The 20,049-nt window shown below is 58.4% G+C and overlaps 1 protein-coding gene across 6 annotated transcripts in view; it reads left to right on the forward strand.

Annotated features, from left to right (window-relative positions):
• Positions 1–6,614: 6,614 nt before the first annotated feature.
• The window catches only part of Zfr2 (zinc finger RNA binding protein 2), a 38,549-nt gene continuing 25,114 nt past the window's right edge, over positions 6,615–20,049 (forward strand). For all 6 annotated transcript variants that reach the window (XM_027952698.2, XM_027952700.2, XM_071603997.1 and 3 more), the window contains exon 1: positions 6,615–6,705. In XM_027952698.2, coding sequence (XP_027808499.2) covers positions 6,653–6,705 — 53 coding nt within the window. In that variant the 5' untranslated portion in view covers positions 6,615–6,652. The remainder of the gene's footprint in view (positions 6,706–20,049) is intronic.

Here is a 20,049-nt window from a genome sequence, read left to right on the forward strand (position 1 = left end):
TCCCTGCTGGGACTGACACTTTCAAAGAGGACCAGGCCCATGCCAACCCTCTCTGTGCTCCAGTCCCCTCCCTTGCCCCCTGTTCTCGTCCTGACAGCCCAACCCCAGGACTCGGAAGGCAGCCCCGAGCAGCAGGACTGGAAGTCGGATCAGAATCCCCCTCGCCTGGGGGAAGCAGGTTTAGTTCTCAGGGTTCTGGGGGTGGGGCTCTGGACGGTGGCTCGGGTCTCTGGGACAGGATGAGGGTTGAGGAGGAGCTGAAATGGGGGAACCCCGGCCCCGCACACTCCCAGGCCCTTCACCTCTCGGCCTCAGCTTCCTGTTTGCAGATGAAAGGACTGATGCAGGGGCGACTTCCAGGCCCTCTGGACGACGGCCAGGGGATCTCCTGCTCCACCAGCCCTGCTCGCTGGTGCTTTTAATCAGTGGTTTCCAACTGGGACGACCCTCCCCACCCTCAGGGGACACTTGGCAATTTCTGCGGGCACTTTGGGTTGCTGTGCCTGGGGGACGAGCTCTGGGTGGAGGTCAGGGAGCCTGCTGGACACCCACAGTGCCCAGGCTGTCCCCAGGCAACAAGGGCGTCCTTAGGGCCACATGTCCACAGGCCGGGGCTGAGAAGCCCGGCTTTAAGGGAAACAGCCATTTCTTTCTCTATTTGCCTTTTGTGGAAGGGTTTCAGGCCCCAGCTCCGCAGGCACCGTGAAGCTCAGCTGCTGGACCACCCTGTGACCTCCCTCCTCTGAAGAGTTCCTGTCACCCACACTCCTCAGCACAGGAGAATTCTGACCCCCAGCCCCGCACCGGCTGCCCCTCTGCAGAGCTGGCAGGGCCAGGTGGTTGGGTGTGTCCCTCACACTGGGGGACATGGAGATGGCTCTGCTGTGGCTGGTGAGGAGGGCCTCAGAGGGAGGCTGAGCCCCGCGGTCCCCGCAGGAAGAGGGAGCAGCTGGACCTAGACCCTCCCTGGCTTCCAGAGAGTGCCTACATTCTCTCTTGGCTGTCTTGAATGTCGTCATTCACTCATGGAGGAGGGACAGCGAGACGCAGCACAGGAGCAAAACAGTCCCTTCCGGATGCTACTGGCGGGCGAGTCCTCTCCAGTGGAGATCCATCTCCTCCCTGGAAGGGGTCTGCAGCCCCGAGCTGGCAATGACCTCAGCTCCCTGGGGACCGACCGGCCACATCCGCCAAATATGGGGTGTGGTGGGTCCCAGTGGCCCACAAGCTCCTGTTCAGGTCCCGGCTTCCCATTGGGGAGAGCAAAGAAAGCCACGGTGCCGGGCATCTGGGAAGGAGTGTGGATGCTCGGAGCCGATTATTAACCCATCACGCACAAGCTGGGAAGAGGAGGAGGCGTCTGTCTTTAGCGGCTCCTTCCTCCCACCCCACCAGCCAGCCCTGGGCGCCACACTTACAACATCTTTTTCCCCCCAAATCGGCAGCTGGCAGAGCCCCTGGGGGTTATAAATAGGAAACAGCAGAGGCCCAGGGAGCTCCCCAGGAGCGGGGACAGCCCTTTATCTGCCTAAGCCCTGAGCTGTCCTGACAGTGGTGCAAACCTGCCCGCTGCGGCGGGTCCGGGAGGTTTGCTGGCCTGGGCCACAGGGCGACCAGGGTGAGATGGGCGAGAGCGCATCCTCGCAGACCCGCATCCTCCCTTCTATCCGCCCCACCTGGGGCTGGGCGGCAGCAAATGCCTCCATCCGCCTCCCGGGCGCTGGAGCAGGAGACAGGCTCACTCACCTCTCGTCCGTCACTGTCCCTGTCACCGGCAAACAAAGGCGAGCGCTCCCGGTGCGCGGCACTCCTGGCCCCGGGCCTTCAGAGCCTCGCGGGGAGAGGCTGGCGGGGACTCGGCATCCCGGGAAGGTCACCCTGGGCGACGCGGCGGCCGAGCTCTTCCGTGCAGGGCGGTGGAGCGGGTCTGGGTCAGCAGCGGGCTCCCGCTGGCCGGGCGGTGGCCGCGGCCCCTGTCATCGCTGCCCGCGGCCTGCCTCCGAGGGTTTGCTGGGCGCACAGCGGGCGGGCGAGGCTGGCTTCTCGGGGACAGTTACCGCCGCTGCTTTGTGTGCAGGGGCGGGAGGGCGGGGGCAGGCGGCGGAGGAGCAGGCCCGGCCGCTCGGCTCCTCCCCGTTGGCGGGGGACGGGCCTCTCCGCAGCCGCCGGGGCAGGTGCCGCGCTCGTGTCTGGTGGCGCATCACAGATGTGAGGACGGAACAGGGGCAGCAGACGACAGGGACGGAGGGGCAGGCCCCACCCCAGCGGGGACCCGGACAGCCTGTGCCTGCAGGGACCGCTCCGGAGCCGGGTCCTCGCCGCCGCGGGCGCAGCGCCCCCTGCAGTTGTGCGCCCGGGAGCCGCAGCCGGGAGGGAGCCGCCAGCCTGGGGACAGTGGGGCTGAGCCCCGTCCTGCTCCCGGATCCGCGCCAGGCCTCAGTCCCCCCCGTCCGGGCAATGGGACCTCCAGTGCCACCTCCAGGACCTCGTGAGAAGACGGGGGAACCTCTGTCCGTGTCTCTTCCAATTGCTGCCCCCCCACCTGGGCCCTGTAACGGGCTGAATGGTGGCCCCCAGGACACACGGGTATGTCCCAGTCCTGGGAACTTGTGCATGTGACCTTATTTGGAAAAAGGGTCTTTGCAGATGGAATTAGGTTAAGGATGCGGAGTGCAGATCATCCGGGATTAGAGGGGTTCTAAATCCAATGACAGGCATCTTTAGAAGAGAAGGGAGAGGTGTGTGTGGGGGGAGGCCAAGTGAAAGATGGAGGCAGAGACCAGGGTGAGGCATCTACAAGCCAAGGAACCCCAGGATTGCTGGAGAGAGTGAGGCAGGTAATAGATTCCCTCCAGAGACTCCAGGAGGAGACACCCCGGCAGACACCCCAATTTCAGACTTCTGGAGAGAATAGATGTCTGTCATTTTAAGCACCCCCCCATCTGTGGCATTTTGTCAGGAAATGAAGCACACGACCTCAAGTAGATGACTTCTGTGTTCTCTCCCGTCTCTCCTAGTTACATCACTGTGGTGGTCTTCTGTGTCGCAGGAACACGTTGCATTCACTCCTACCACAGGGCCTTTACACATGCTCTTCCCCCCTCACATATGTTCATGCTATCCATGTGTCAGTTCAGAAGCTGTCTCCTCAGAGAGGCTGCCTCCCACTCACCACCCTACCCCATGGCCCAAGTTTTTTTTTTTTTTTTTTTGGTACAATGCACTTTTCCTTAAATGGGGAACAAATGCCCTTAAAATTGACCACTTTACACTCGGTAGGGTGCAACTCAGAGGCATTGATACACTGATAGTCATGCACCACCTCCATTTCCTCATCCAGAACAGTTTACCACCCTTAGTGGAAGCCCGTCCCCCGAGCAGCCTCCTCCCGCACCCACAGGTCCACACCCCATCTCTGGACTGTCCTGTCCTGGACTCTCCTGTCACTGGGTCATACACTGTGGCCTTGTGTGTCTGGTTCTCACTGAGCATGAGGTCCTCAGGTCCCTCCATGCTGCAGCTGTGTCACCTCACTCCTGCTGGTGGCCAAGGGACCTCTGGGTGTGGGTGGAGCCCATTTTATGTATCTGTTCATCTGCTGATTACACTTGAGATGGGTTCCACTTTGGGGCTGCTATGAACACATGGGCACAAGTACTTGCTTGGGTCCCTGTTCTCAGCGCTCCCGTGGGAGTGCCGAGGGGGGGATTTCTGGGTCATGCTGTAATTCTATCTTTCACTTATTGAAGAACACGATTTTTTTCTCAGAAGTTGCCACTCAGAAATTATTTCTTTGTTTCTGTGGTTATTCTCTGTTCCACTTTTACTAGAATATGAATCTCCAGGGAGAAGGACTCTTGATCTCACTCACAGATATACTGTCCCCCAGGGGGTAGCGCCTGACACTAGGGTGGTCAAGAGCCACCATGTATTAGTTGGCTTTGTGTTACTACAACAAAATGCCTAAAGCAGATAACTTATAAAGAGAAAAGGTTGGGTGTGTAGCTCATTGGTAGAGCACTGAGCATGCATGAGGCCCTGGGTTCCATCTCTAAAGCATATGTACACACACACACACACACACATGTGGGAGGCCAACCTTACGGGTGAATGGTCACAGAAATGGGTGTGTCTTGCTACAGCCCCATGGGTGAAGCTATGCTCACCTGTTCCTTTGTAATGTAACCCCTTGCCCTGTTTTCGAAGTGCCTTGTGTGTGTCCCCTCCTCTTACTGTGCCCTTGGGTGTGGCCTACCCAGGTGTCAGTCAACCTGCTGACAGTGGACATCATGAAGATAGACTCAGCCCCCTGAAACCTGACCCCTTGCCTCATTTGAATAGCTTCTCCTCAATAAAAGGGGTCAGCGCGTGCTCTCGCTCTCTCTCTTTCTGCGGACCCTTAAGGTCAGAGGAGCCATCACAGCAACCCCAAAGTAAAAGGTATTTGTGTCTCTTGTGTGGTTATTTCATGCAGCCCAGTTAGCCCAGTTTAACTAGAGTGACCCGTGAGCCTTTTAGTCGCGAGAACAGAAACCCGGCACACACACACACACACACACACACACGCACACACACATGGGGTGGGGGATGATTTAGCTCACAGTTTTGGAGGTCCCAGGGTATGGAGCCTGCATCAGCTCATTTCTGGTCCTCAATGGGTGGGAATGGTGGGACAGTGTGTGGGAGTAGTCTCACCTTGGACAGGAAGCCAGAAGAGACCTGGGTGGGGCCTCGCCTAAACTCTCATAGAAGCCCTCTGGAGAGAACTACCTTCCAGGGCATGTCCCCAATGACCTAAGGACCTCCCACTAGGCTCCACCTCCCACTAGGCTCCACCTCCCACTAGGCTCCACCTCCCACTAGGCTCCACCTCCCAAGGTCTCTGCACCTCTGAATAGCACCACCCTAGGGACCCAGTCTTCAATCCACTTGAAGCCTTGGGGGACGTGAGCCATGTGCCAACCACAGTGTGCAGTCAGGATGCCTGAGCGTGGACACCAGGAACACTCGGGCCTCCGTCGCTGCAGCAGGCGGCAGCCTTCCAAACTGAGGCAGAAGGGCACCTTGCCCCCAGAAAGCCTGGTGAGGAAGGAAGGGGCCAGAGCCTTCAGCACAAGGCCTGGACTTCCCAGGTCCTGGGTGGAGGAAGTGCGACTGTCAGAAAGGACACTGCGTTGATGGCAAGGAGACGCAGGCTAGCCCTGGAGCCCAGTGCTGGGCACGAAACACCAGCCTGTGGTCTCACAGAACTCCCCTCAGGTAGGAGAGGCAGGAGGTCCCAGGAGCCGCATTCATTTAGAGACAGGGCCCTTGGGAGGATCTCCTGGGGTGGGATGGGGTGGGGCGATGTGCGCTGGGCTCTGAGGAGCGAGTAGGAGTTTAATGGACAGAGGACAGAGAGAGGCATTTGGGGCAGAGCGGCCCGCCTGGATGGTCCGCGCTCTGTGGAGCGGCAGCTCCTCTCACGGACAGTGCCTTGGAGCTGTCCGCGGTGCTGAAGCCACCGCCTCTGACTTTAGGGGCTCGCCATCTCCCTGCCCTTTATGTTGGCCCCGGCCAGTGTTGAAGTGCCTCCTGCGACGTGCCTCCCACGGGAAGTATGTGGTCAGAGAAGTTTTGTTTTGTTCAGGAAGAGTTACGCTGCTGGCCGAGAGTGCAATGCTAATTAATAAAAGCGCACGCTAAAGGAGGTGACTGTAAGCCAAACTCAGAGAACAAGGTCACGTATGGATGGTCAACAAACATGCTGTGAACAAAGGCCACCAGGAGCCTGGACCTCCCAGGTGCCTTTCCCTTGAGAAAAGGTCCCCCGGAGCCACTACTTCAAGGTCCACGGCAACTTTACACAAGCAAAGCGGTGGGAACCGACTGTACCCCCTTCCAAGGGCTGTTGTGTGGACCAGCCAGGTCCTGGAAATCCTGACAGGAGACAGGGTTTATGCAATCCAGAGAGAACACTGGATTGACCTGCCTTTATACAGCAGACGCTGCCTTCATTGCCTAATTAGAACCGCGGGGCCTTGGAGGGGGGCCATGTGTAATTACCTCGCTGGGCTTTGGCCAGGGCATGGTGAGAGAGCTACACCTGCCAGACCAGCCAGACCATTGCTAGTGGCCACATACGGTCATGAAGACACGGAAGAATGCCATTCGTTTAAATCACCAGTGGGGCTCCTTTGGCACCCGGGGCTTCCATGGTGCCTGTCCAAGAATTAACTAGCCCTGTGTCTGCTTAATACGGGGGCGGGGGAGGGCAAAAGAACACACCCCTGCCATCCTTGGCAAAAGTACTTTTTACTCCAAGCCTCTTGTAATATGGCATAGTCAGAAGGCCAGATGCTTTGAGTGGGGCTCTGGGTAAGGGGCGGGCTTGAGAGGAGACCCTCACTTCCGAGTGGTTAAAGGGAATGCGGGGCTCCAAGTAAGGGGCGGGGCTTGTCATGGGGCGGGGCTTCAGCTGAGAATTGCTTATCTGAGTGGTTGAAGGCAAGGCGGAGCTCCGAGTAAGGGGCGTGACTCGCTGCAGGGGCGGGGCTTGAGGTGGGCGGGGCTTGAGCAGAGACCCTCACTGGCTTGGGGAAGAGGAAGGCGGGGCCCGAGGAGGGGGCGGGCCGGTGACGTCAGCGGCCGCCGGCCCAGGGAAGACGCCAAGATGGCGGCGAGCAGCTCTTCCGGCTTCGCACAGGGCGCCGGCCCGCAGTCCAGGTAAACGGCCCGCCCTCCCTCGCGGCGCGCGCCGGCCCTGCCCCAGGAGGACCGCGAGGCGAGGAGGCGGCGGCGGCGTGGTCGGAGCCGGCGGGCTGCCAGGCGGGCGGCGGCCGAGATGGCCTCGGAGCCGACCGTCAGGGAAGCGAGGAGGGGGCTCCTGACGTGGGAGGGTCCTCGGGCCTGTGGGGCTGGAGCACCGTCAACGGCCGGGGGAGCCCGGGAGGTATCTGGGCGGGCGGGGAGGGCGGAGGGCGCCGACCCCTGAGTGACGGACGGGCCTCCGGGGTGGGGGGGGCGGAGGGCGCAGGCCCCTGAGGGACAGACGACCCCTGAGGGACAGAGGGGTCTCCGGTGGGGGAGGTGGGGTGCAGACCCCCGAGGGACAGACGACCCCTGAGTGACGGACGGGCCTCCCGGGTGGGGGGGGCGGAGGGCGCAGGCCCCTGAGGGACAGACGACCCCTGAGGGACAGAGGGGTCTCCGGTGGGGGAGGTGGGGTGCAGACCCCCGAGGGACAGACGACCCCTGAGTGACGGACGGGCCTCCCGGGTGGGGGGGGCGGAGGGCGCAGGCCCCTGAGGGACAGACGACCCCTGAGGGACAGAGGGGTCTCCGGTGGGGGAGGTGGGGTGCAGACCCCCGAGGGACAGACGACCCCTGAGGGACAGACGGGCCTCCCGGTGGGGGGGTGCAGACCCCTGAGGGACAGAGGGGTCTCCGGGTGGGGGAGGTGGGGGTGCAGACCCCCGAGGGACAGACGACCCCTGAGTGACGGACGGGCCTCCCGGGTGGGGGGGTGCAGACCCCTGAGGGACAGACGACCCCTGAGGGACAGACGGGCCTCCCGGTGGGGGGGCCGAGGCACCCCTGATGGGGGAGGAGGAGGTGGAAGGGTGCCTGGGGGGCAGTGCTGACCCCGCCGTGGAGGAGGAAAAAGGGATCTGGGAGGCAGCAGTCCAGCTGTGGGGCGAGGACCGACCCCTGCGGAGAAGGTAGAAGGCGGCCCTTCCAGGGTGCCTGCGGAGGCCGAGGGGGGCAGAGGACAGACCCCGGAGGCAGGGCTGGGGCTGGGGTGGTCTTGGAAGTCAGCTGGAAGGGTGCCAGGAGGAAGTCAGCGCTTGGTTGGGAGGTTGCTGAGACCCGATTGAGGGAGGAGCAAACTTGAGGTCCTGAGACCCCGCGGGAGTGGGGCACCTGGGTTTGCAGGGAAGGGGGCCAGTGGGGAGAGGGAGCTGAGCCATTGAAACCAGGGGAGGTGTTTAGGTATGTAAGAGCTAGGGGAGGTGGGGACCCAGGAGTTTGGGGGGGATAGGAGCCCAGAGGAGAGATGGCAGGGGGTAGGGGGCAGGAGGGTTCTACTGGGGGCGACTTTCAGGGTACAAACACACCACAGCCTGTTCTCCAGGGCCTCTCACTGCTGCAGCTCTGCTGCCCCCTGCCTGTCACCCGAGTCACACAGCCAGGGCTTGCAGCTCCACGGAAAGGACCCTGACCTGTCATTTTCCCGTACCAACCTGTTTCCCACTGGCAGCCCGGTAGAACCTCTTGGGCCAGTTTCACAGCCCCTTTGGAGCCCACCACCCACGTTAACTGCCCTTGGGCACCTCAGAGACAATTGTTCCCTGAGCCTGGGGCCTCTGCCACATGTTCACGAGTGTCCGAGCTGCTGGGAGCTGCCAGCCAGTGTTCTGGTCCCGTACAGTGGAATGTTGGTCCTGGGCCAGCGTCTGTGCGCCCGTGGGCTCCCTCTTATGGAGTTACAAGGAGAGGCCAGTCAGGGCCTGGAAACAGGCCCGGGAGTCAGCATGCCCCGATGTTTTCTGCACCCCAGGGCTCCCCGGTCAGGCCTGGCTAGCCCTGGTTCTCTCAAGGGAGAGTGCTTGGCTGCCGTTTTCCTGGGATGAACCTTTTTCACTCTTCTCTTCTGTTTTCCTTGTGCTCAGTGGCAGTCTGAGGGCCAGGGCTCGGGCTCTGCCAGCCTCCTGGCTGAGGCTGTGCGCTCCTGGCAGCACTGCCCCTCCTGCCCGCCAGCTCTTCCTTTTCCTTCTCTCTCCAGTGCCTCCCTCATTCCCATGGGCACAGTCCCTTGATTGTTGGGCTATTGGCATGGCCTGCCAGGAGAGCAGCTGAGTATTTACGCTGTTAAAATAGGTCACTGCTGAGGTCAGCAGGTGTTTTTGTTTTGATTTGCGTTAATGGACTTACACATTTTAGTGCTGCTCTTTTCTGTCCTGTGGTGCTCCGGCAATGCGACGTACACATAGCCAAGAATGTGACACTGTCATCAACCAAATGTCAATGTCGTTAGAATGGTCTCTGCGAGAGGGTTATTCTTCAAAAAAAGAGTAAATATTAACTAAAGCTGAAAGTACTGTGGGAAGCAAGATTATGTACATTACTTGAATGATCTTAAGTTGCCTCAGCCCTCTTCTTTTGGGGGAAGCCACTTTGTCTTGGAAATTTGAGCTGCTTTTAAAATATGTGTTTCTTATATAATGTGCCATAGGAAAGCTGACTGGACCCCAGGTGTTGTGAGTCCCACTCTCCGGCAGTCCTTGGACAATAGTATTTACAGTGCCTGTGTTGTGACTTGCCCCAGCAGAGGCAGCAGTACTCCTTTGGAGCTCTGAGAGGGTTTTCTTGGCTTGTAAAGCCGATGACCACGGCCTTGGATGGGGCTGTTCCTTGCACGGTCATCCACAAATAGGGCTGGGGTCTGGACTGTTCTTTAGTTGTCAGTCAGTTAGCATTGCCTGTGTGTTTGCAGTTACTTGTTGATATTAATTATCTTTTTTTAAACTGGTGTTGGGGACGGAACCCAGTTATGTTATGACATGTTATGCAGGCACTGTACTGCTGATCTGCACCTGCTAAAGTTTATTTTGAGATTGGGTTTCCCTAAGTTGCCCAGGTTGGCCTAGAACTTGTGATCCTCTTCCCTCAGTTTCCCAAATAGCTGGGATTTCTCATGTGGCTACCATTGGCATTGCTTATCATTTCATTATTTTATGTAGCTTTGAGTCTCAGTGCTTTTCACAGTTAGGACTGCAGGTATTCAGAATGAAGGATAATCCCGTGTGACTCCAGCCATGCTTTTGTCAGCTCAGGGGTGCTGCTTAGCGGTGAGGCCAGGGGCTGCTGGGGACACCCCATCTATGTTTAAGTCTTGTGGGTTATGAGATGTGCAAAGCTGCATGGGCTGTATGCTGGGCTTCCCTCCAAGACAGTGGCAGGCAGGCCAGCTCTGTTGCCTCCTGGAGCAGTTTTGTTGAATTCCCACTGGGATCTCGCAGTCGGCTACCTTCGTTTTACACACTCCCACCTGTGGTCCTGGGATTGAGCCCAGGGGTGCCTACCACTGAGTTAAACTGACAGCCCCTTTTTTATTTTATTTTAGAGAGTGTCTTGCTAAGTTGCTGAGGCTGGTCTTGAACTTGGGATCCTCCTGAGCAGCTGGAATTACAGGCATGACTACTGTAACTGACAAAAAAAAGTACATTTTTAAGAAGACTTATTGCATGACCGAATTATGCTATCTCAGACCCTATCACAAGTGAATTGAATGTATTTACAAATTTTCAGGGCTGAGGACGTAGCTCAGTGATAGAGCGCTTGCCTAGCATGTGCCACACCCCTGAGTTTTATCCTCAGCACTGCAAAAAAAAAAAAAAAAAAAACTTTTCAAGTATAGATTTTGAATTTTTATTTTATCCATTTTAGAACCAAAAATAAATTCCTAAACATTGGGATAAAAGTAAACTCCTAAGAGATCCTTTAAATTCCCAAACATATTCTCTGTTTCTGAATTTTTATAATCTTCTTTTAAATTTTTTTATAGTTGTAGATGGACAGAATGCCTTTATTTTATTTTTATATGGTGCTGAGGATTGAAACCAGGGCCTCGCACATGCTAGGCAAGCACTCTGCCACTGATGATGATGATGATCATCATCATCATCATTATCATGTGTGTGGTGCTGAGGGGCGCTTTGCCACTGAGCCACATCCCAGCCCTTTTTGTTTTTTATTTTGAGACAGGGCCTTGCTAAGTTGCTGATGCTGTCCTTGAACTTGCAACCCTCCTGCCTCAGCCTCCCAGTCACTGGGATGACAGGCGTGGCCACTGTGTCCAGCTATAAAAGCATTTTCTCATGACTCTTGGAATCAGTGTTTGCCATGAATGCATCCTGACAGGGGCCAGAGGTCACCTCAGCCAGTCAGCCACACATGGGGTGGGAGACCAGGTGGCAGGACTTGGTTTTTAGGTGGAACCCTCCCACACCAAAAGACCAGCACCAAGCAGAGCTGTGCAGAGTTCAGGAGTCTGCCTTATGGAGGCTGGGCTGGCGGAGGTGGGGTTGGCAGAGGTGGGGCTGGCCAGGGCGGGTTGTGGCCCCGTCTGCTCATAAAGGGAGCCTGCGTAGCACAGGCACAGGAAGAACCCTGTTCCTGCCGCTGTAGTTGCTTGGGAGGGCTCTGAGGATGTCTAGTTTGTGTTTTGAGGTTTGGGCCAGTTTTGGTTGTCATCATGCTCTAAATTGGGGTCTCACTATGTTGCTGAGCCTGGCCTTGAACTCACAGTCCTCCTGCCTCAGCCTCCCCAGTAGCTAGGATGACAGGCATGTCCACCACGCCGACTTGCTTCCCTTCCCTAAGGTAGGTGCAAGGTGCCCGAGGCACCATGTTCCCACCCTGGCAGCCCACCAGGGGCTGTTGGTTGTCCCCGGATATCGGGGGCTCCAGACGAGTGCTGCCAGTCACACACCCTACACCGTCTATCTGCTCTTTGCTCCGGGCGGTGTCCTGTGGTCTTCTCTTGGGTGGACCCTCAGCCGAGGTGTTGGTTTTGGTGGGTGCTTTCCCTGGCAGCTTCCCTGCTAAGGCGACTTGGGCGTCTGGCACTTGCTTCCTCTGCTGTTCTGTTGACCGTGCCCCAGGGCAGCTCTTTGTCCCTGCTGGCTGAGACTGGAGAGGCTTCCTCCGGCTCTGTCGGCTTCTGTACCTTGGACAGTCGGTCCTGTTGCACAAGTCGGCCCCTTGGATGGTTGCTCCTGGAGCAAAGCTGATCCCAGCCTCCGGTGCCTGGGCTGAATGTTCTGGAAGGCCATCAACTAGCTTTGATTTTGAATGCAGTGGTTGCTTCTAGGGCCACTGTCCTCTCTGTGGAGCTTCCTCATAGGTGCCCTGGTGGCCGGCTTGGCTTGTCACTTCCTTCCCACAGCAGAGGTTCCGTGCTTGGGGGGCCGCAGAGCTGCTGCTGCTGCTCCCCAGGAGGTTTCCCACCCCCCGCAGGCAGGAGAGCAATGAAGCCACACCTGACCCCCTCACGCTCCCGAGATGTCCAGATGTCTGGTGTCCGCAGCAGTTGAAAGGCATCACTTTGTTGAATGGCTCGGCTGGAGCTCTTCACCTGCCTGTCCTCGGCCACGCCTGCGCCCTCCCTCCTGCCCAGCCAGCAGTGTCAGGGAGCCTCGCTCCACAGTGCGTGACTGACGGACCACCACAGGGCCACCCTGTGGGGCACCTTCCTTTAGCAGGATGGAAGAGAAACCCAGGGGCTGCTGCCAGACACAGCCTGGCCCCCTGAGAGGCTTGGGCACAGCCCCAGAATGTGGACGGGGCTCTGTCCCAAGGGGCCGAGCTGGCCCTGGTGTGGAGCTGGATTCTGACCGCAGCTTCAAGTCGGTTGCAGACGGGGCGGGTGGTAAAGCCTCTGTTACCTCGGAACAACTCGAGATCTCTGTAGTGCGTCAGCATGTTTTCCAGGGGCATCTGGGTTTGTAGTGGGGGTTCCACCTGGAGACACACATGAGGCTTTCATAGTAAAAGAAAAGAAAATGCCAGTTCTGCTAAGCCTCGCAAGCACACTGTCCAACAGGCAGGCTGGGTGCGGCTCAAGCGCTGAGGCCCGGGTCCCGTCCCAGCACCAGAAACGAAACAAAAGTGTATGGTGTGTTTCAAACATAAAGCCCCTGAGAACAGGAGTACAGTCAAATAGCGCCTGGGCTGTAGAACGCAACCTCACTGCCAATAAAGCAGACCTGAGGCCCCCTGGGCAGCGACCGTGGGGCCTCGCTCGTGCTGCACTTGACCTTGGCCTCCAGCCTTGCACCCTGAGCTGCTACCTTCCAAGCTCAGCTTGCAGGAGCCAGGGTTTCCCTCAGCAGTGCTGAAAGATGGGTGGGCTTGATGCCCAGGTCTCCGGCTGCCTGTGCTGGCCTCTCACCACTGGGGGGCCCTAGGAGGAGGGTGCTAGAGAGGCCAGCAGCGGAAGAGCTGTGTCCCCAAGTTAAGAGCCTCCTCAAAGCAAGAATCACTGAGGTGGCTCAGCCCTGGGATTCTGGGAGAATCTCTTCCTTTGGGTTTTCATGTCTTGGACTCTGTCTTCTCTGTTTCCGTGTGCTCCCACTGAGGTGTTCTTTGGAAGCCATATCCAGCAGAATCATCATTTGCCACTGTCCTCCTTCCTGATGGTCCCTGGGCATCCCACCACTGGCCTTGACCTTGGGTTCCACACTGCATTTTGATGCCTGTTCTTCCCTCAGGATCTTGGTCCCTTGAGAACAAGTAAGAGCCTGTCAGGAGAGAGGCCGGGTGGGGGACCTGGACGTCTCTGGATGAGCCCGTCCATCCTCAGGACCTCGATGTCCCCAGGAATTCAGTGAACTGTGAGCGAAACTGTCTTGCCGCCTTTGTGTTCTAAATCTAACCTGGAATGCGTGCCCTCCCTCTGCCCCAGCAAACATTCAGAGCAAAGAGCCACCCAGAGACCACCGCCCAGGGCCCAAGGACAGAAGCCCAGGGAGGAAGGGAGAGCGGGCATCAATGGAGTTGGGCTAAAATACCGGTTTTCCTCCACCAGTGGTGGCCGGAGCATGTCCAGCTTCCTGCCTGAGCTCCCACCCCCAGGTTGGTCCCCAGCCCAGGCACTGCTGTCATGGAGACAGCGGGCAGTAGCACTGCAGTACCGGGCGGCTGTCTCTGAGCAACAGGTGGTTCCAGCAGCAGCAGCAGCAGCAGGAGACCTGCTCGTGGACCGAGGGCAGCTTTACAGGGCGAAGCTGCGATGTCGCCAGTTCCTGGGCCTCACAAGCTGTTTGCTCTCACACCAGCTGTGTGTGAGCGGGCAGCCACTATTTAAAGGCTGGCCGGTTTCACAGTGAGTCTTGAGTCCCAGCAGTGCTTTACCCGGGCAGCTCTGGCCACCCTGGACACACAGTGCACCAGCCCCAAGCTGGCCCAGGGGCACAGAGTCCTCCTTCAGTGGTCTCACTGTCCCAGCGCCAGATCAGCGATTCCTATTTCACAGGTGAGTAAACGGAGGCAAGAAAGAGTATGGCCAGCCCAAGGCCCTGCAGGCCACTCCAGATTCCACACCCTCTGCTGACCATGCTCCCCACAGTGCCTCGGCCCCAAATCCTCTTGGCGCACACCAGAACCACTGGTGTCGTCAACCCTCCCATCCCTTCTTGCACCTGCAGTGTTGCTCTATGGACTAGTGTTATGCGGGAAGCCAGCATCACAGGAGGGTTTCTTACAGTGCCTGAGGAGGGGTCACGTCACAGTCTGATCATTTGAAGAGGTGCAGAGACCCTGAGGCTCCCCTGCATGTGGGCCTTGAGCCTCAGGCCAGCAGCTGGCCCGGGAGCACTGCCTCCTCCCCCGGGTGAGGCCACAGCAGAGAAGCCCTCATCAGCCTCTGTCAGCTCCATGCCTTGACCTTGGCCTCCAGTCCCCAGAACTGTGAGCAATAAACCTCTGTGCTTTACAAGTCCCCAGGCTGTGGTCTGTTGGAGGTGTGCACAGTGACTGAGACACTGTCCCTGGTGACTCAGTGGGCTCCTTGTGCCCCAGGCAGAGGGACTGGTTTGCAGATGGAAGCTGTGCTGCCAGCAAACCCTTTGCCATCTCTAGAGAGCCACCAGCCCCAGAGGGGCCTCTCCCTGGTCAGCCAAGCACCATGAGATGCAGAAAATAAAACATGACTACCACAGGGAGGTGGGCTTTCCCGTGGGCACCACCTTCATGGACACCCTCTCCCCAACACCCTCCTGCCCCTGCCTGTACCAGGCAGGGGTTAAGGGTCTCCCTGCTCTTCCTTGTGACTTCCTGACTGTGCCTGCACCTTCCTGAGTCCCCAGCTTTGGCTCTCTGGGTGTCTGACTCTGACTCAGTGTCACCACCCTCCCCTCAGACCTTGGAGATTGTCCCCAGGGCATCTCTCCAGAAGTGTTCCGGCAGCCACCCTCACTGGCTCTGTGTTCACAGCTGGTGCCCTTGGTCTTGGCCATGCACTCCTATGTCCAGCTCAGCCCAGGCCCAGTCCCGAGCTTCAACTTTATATGGTTGTCAAAAGGGTGAGAGCAGATGCACAGCCGATCACGTGGCCTGCAGCTCTGGGAATGTGTGCCCTGTGCAGGAGTGGCCAGCCCCACCTCAGGCCCCAAGCGCTCTTCTTCCATAAGCCACTTAGGCCACCAGTGCAGGGCTGGCCTTTTGGGCACACGCACCCTAGTCCTTTGGGCTCCAGGGACCTACTGCCCTGATAGGCTTCCTGCCTCCATATAAGTCTCCTGTGGCTGCTGTAACAAATAGCCACACATTCAGGGGCTCAGACATCCAAAATGGAGCCGGGTGCAATGATGCACCTATAATCCCAGCGGCTCTGGAGGCTGAAACAGGAGGATTGTGAGTTCAAAGCCAGCCTCAGCCTCAGCAATGGTGAGGCACTAAGCAGCTCAGTGAGACCCTGTCTCTAAGTAATATACAAAATAGGGCTGGGGAGTGGCTCAGTGGTCGAGGGCCCTGAGTTCAATCCCCGGTACCCCCCTGTCCCCCCCCCCCCAAAAAAAAGAAATCCAAATGGGTCTCTCTGAGGTAAAACCAGGGTGTGGGCAGGTCTTCCCACCTCTTCCCCTGCTGGAGCCGGGCATCCCTTGGGCTGTGGCCCCATCACTCCACCCCCTGTGGCAGGACCACAAGCCTGGGCACCACCTGGCCCTGTTTCCTCTCCCTCTCGCCCCTCCTGTGCTGGGCTGCCCTGGCCCCCTCTGGGGCTCTTTGCTTCTGCTTCTGCCCCTGCCCCGTCCCAGTCCCTTGTCGCCCTGCTCTGCATGGAGCTCCCCAGGTGGCTCGGAGTGGAGGCTGCAGGCTGCGGCTGCCCCTGAGGCGACCCGTTTCCTCTGGCCTCTCCGGCTCTGCGCTTCTCCTGCAGCAGGCCAGCTGCCCACCTCCAGCCTTGGTGCAGTTCTGCCTGTGCAGCGGCACCTTTGCATCTGGCCGGGCAGCGGCCAGCACATGTCCCTGGACTGGTCGTGCCCACCACTGCTGCCAGGGCTTCTCTCCCTTCCCATCAGATCTCACACAGACTGCTCTCAAGCGCCACCAGCAAAAGCAGAGTCACCTTACAGTTCCCGAGCCCTCGGGCTCCTTCAGGGTCTGGATGGCATCTCCTCTAGCTGGCCCCAGGTGGCTCCCTCCACTCTCCTTCTGTTCTTCACATGCAAACAGTTGTTGATGCGAGGCTGAGGGTTAAAACAGCAGCCAGCAGTCCACCCTGTAGGAGGCGCTGTGCCCAGCGAGGTCAGGAGCCCTTCCCTCGCCCCACGCGGGCTTCTTCCTGTCCCACTGAATCTCGTGCTTATTTTGTGTTTCCTTGCTTTCTCTCATCTTCCCTGAGTGCCTTGCATGGTGTGTCACCTTCCTTCCTGTCACTAACAAATACCTGATGGCCAGCTTAAAGAGGACGGGGGTTTTGCTCAGTTTTGGAGGTGGCAGGCCGTGGTGGGCAGGCCAGCTGCTCTGGGCCTGTGGTGAGGGGCACAGCTTGCAAGGAGCCCGTGGTGCCCCAGACCATTCTCGTAGTGGCCAGGGAACACAGAGAGCATCTCATAGTCCATGGTCCGAGGCCTCCCACCAAACCCAGCTCTCAGGCTCCTCCATCTCCCAGCTGCACCTCCTTGGGCCAGGCCTGCAACACATGGCCTCTGGGTACAGTCCAGGCCTAGCTGCGGCATCAGATCTTTATGCTGATAGAAATCCCCCAGTTCTGCGTCCTCATTGGGTGACCGGGGCCTTGGCCTTAGACGGACAAGGGCTAAGCCCTGATGCCCAGACACCTGCTTCCCTGACTCATTACAAATTCGTTTAATTTTTTTTTTCTATGCCAAGGATTGAACTCAGGGGTACTTCCCTTGAGCCACATCCCCAGCCCTACTTTATATGGTATTTGGAGACAGGGCCTCACTGAGTTGTTTAGTGCCTCACGTTTGCTGAGGCTGGCTTTGAGGCTGACAATCCTCCTGCCTCAGTTCCTGAGCTGTTGGGATTACAGTGAGGCCACCACACCCGCCTACTTTAATGTTTTAAAACTTCCAAAACAATAATTAGTTAGAACTGAAGACTTTATACGAAGTGCCTTTTAAAAAATTATGAATGTAGACGACTGTCCTTTTCACGAGTATTTTCCCACATTTTTTATTCGTGTGTTCTCATGGCTCATGACGGTGGATTTGTTGTCACACTCTCCACGCACACCAGGCGACAGTAGCGTCCCCCAGAGCTTCCTCTTCCCCCAAAAGATACTTTCAAAAATAGCTTTCTTGAGACATAACTCACTGCACAGTCCACCCTTCTAAAGTGCAGGAACAGTGGCTTTCTGACATTCATGGGGTTATCACCCATCGCCTCTAACTCCAGAACGTTCTGTCATCTTAAAGGAAAACCCATGTCATGAGCAGTGTCCTGTCCCTCCCCAGCCCTGCAGACACAGCCTCACCCACTGGGCCTGGTTCACCCTGCACAGTGGGTAGACTGGGTTCCTCTTCTTCATGCCATCACGGCTCCTCCTCCTCCTCGTCCTCCTTCTCTGCTGGCAAAATGTGTTTACTATAAAATTTGTTGCCTAGCCTGGGCAGGTGCTGCTGGATCTGCCCTAGTGACAGGGCCTTTCTACTCAGGCTCAAACCAAGGTGACCCTGGGCAAATCCATGGGGCCAGTGCCTTTGGCAAGGAAGGGGCACGGCCAGAGCTCGCAGCCCTCGGATTCCTCAGGGGACCCAGGAAAAAGCCAAGGAACTGCAAGAAGGGAGCGAAGGTCAGCGTGACTCTGCTGTGGGAAGCTGAGGAGGTGGAGGCTTCCGGGCCTGTTCCTCCCCAGGCCTAGGCCCTCAGCCTGTCCCACCCACGCTCCCGTGTCCTGCCCTCCCCTTCCAAGTGCCTCCGCGGCAGCTCTGCACACCAGGCCAGGCCAGCCTCCCTGCCTTGGCCCTGCAGCCAGGAGCTCCCAGTCATGACAGCCACATGTGTCCCCAGACATGGCCCAGGGTCCTAGGGCAGGATTTCCCTGTGACACTCCTGCTCTGAGGTCCTGGGCCTGGCAGCCACAGGGCTGAACCCTGATTTCCTGCCCAGCTGAAGCACGGCGGCGTGGAGGACTGGCTGCTGCTGCCCCGCCAGGCCTCCCTGCGACTCCTCGGATCTCACGGCCTGCGTCCAGGCGTCCTCATGCCCTCCTGGGGCTGGCAGACTGCAGCAGAAGTGACTGTGCCCTTCCTGAGCCTGGGCCTCCAGGGGCCTGGCCTGCGTCCCCCCTGGAGTACCCAGCATGTGAATGACCCAACCTGGCCCCTGGAGGAGGAGAGCCACCATGGCCCATCTGGCAGCTGCCGCCTGAGCCCCCCCCCAGGCTGCCTGCAGAGGCTGGAGCAGCAGGGACCACAGGCCTCGCTGGCCACCGTGGCCAGCTTGAGCTGCAGCAGCACAGTGAATGGGCTGCCGAGCGCTGGGCCAGCGTCGGGTTCAGATGCTGAAGTGTGCTCCTCAGGCCACCCGCTGTCATGAAAGCACACCCTTTGACTCTTGCCGACCTTTCAAAGATGGAAAAGCTCTCTTACCTGGGGCCCGCAGTTTTAGTAAAGAAACAAGCGCCACGAACCAGCAGCCACGGGACGAGCCCCTTGCCCTTCCACTCTCCTCTCCCTTCCTGCCTGGGCCCCCTGGGCAGAGCTCTCAGAGAGAGGCAGTGACCCCAGGTGGCCCGCAGGCAGCGGGCGGCTTCGCTGCGCTTGACGGTTACTCAACATGAGGTGGGCCAAGAGTTCCCTTTTTGGGTCTCCATCACTGCCTCGTCACCACCAGCGCTCCTGACACTTGGCTGTCCCGGCCTGTGGTGGGCGTCTCAGCCCTGGCTGCCTGGGGGCGGGCTCTGACTGTGACCTGTTGGCTCTCTCCCACTCCCTTCAGCTTGGCCCCAGGGTGTCTCCCGAGGGTCCTGCAGCCCTGGCCTTTCACTTCTCACTTCAGCAGCCTGGTCATGGCAGTCTTAGTCAGCTGGGGCCTCTGTGACAAAATCCTGCAGAGTGGGTGGCTTCAACAGCAGACCTTTATTTCCTGCAGTCCTGGAGGCTGCAGTCCAAGATCAAAGTGTGGGCAGGGCGGGTTTGTCCCACGGCCTCTTCTTGGCTTGCAGATGGTGGCCGCTTGCTCTCCGTCACTGTGACGACATACCTGACATAATTAACTTAAAAAGAGTGCAGGTTTCTTTCCGCTGTAGTTGCAGAGGTTTCGGTCATGATGGGGGCCCCTGGCTTTTAGGTGTGTGGCAAGAGGCACATCATGGAGGGAACTTACGACAGCAGACCCGCTTACCTCATGAGCCAGGGAGCAAAAGAAGGGGGTCTGGAGATTTGGCTGTGGTGGACCATCGCCCTGGCACATGTGAGGCAATTAAAAAAAAAAAGGAAGAAGGGGCGGGGGTCACCAACCCCTTCTAAGGCACATCCCAGTCCTGCCACCCCTACCAGCTCACTTCTTAAAGCCTCTCCACCTCCCTAGGGCACCACTGGGACCCAGTCTCCAACTCCAGCTCCACACCACGCAGTCTCCTTCCTGTGTGGCTCGCGTGGCCTTTTTGCCGTGTGCCTTCTCCAGGCCTGTGGGGCCAGACCCCAGCCTGTGGCCTCAGGCACTCTTTATCAGCTCTTTAAAGAGCACATCTCCAAATACCATCGCCCTGGGCTCAGGGCTCGGGGTCTGTCTGACTCTGGAGGGGCACAGGTCTGTCCGCAGCTCCTAAAACAGCTCACATCCTGTCACGGGGCCCGGTGGCTCCCTTTGCTTCCTGGATTAATCTAAGAGCCCTGAGCCGTAGTTTCTCTGTGCAGCTGGCAGCCACTAGGGCTGCTTCTGTGTTTTGGCTGCTGTCAATCACACTGCTATCGACATGGCTGTACATCCATGTCCCCCTTGCTTTGGGATGACACCTGGGCAGGAGCTGCTAGCTCACCTGGGCAGTCTGTCCAGCCCTTAGAGAGCCGCTGGGCATTTTCCATAGTGCTGGCA

The sequence above is a fragment of the Marmota flaviventris genome, chromosome 1, assembly GCF_047511675.1.
Source record: "Marmota flaviventris isolate mMarFla1 chromosome 1, mMarFla1.hap1, whole genome shotgun sequence".
Lineage (NCBI taxonomy): Eukaryota > Metazoa > Chordata > Mammalia > Rodentia > Sciuridae > Marmota > Marmota flaviventris.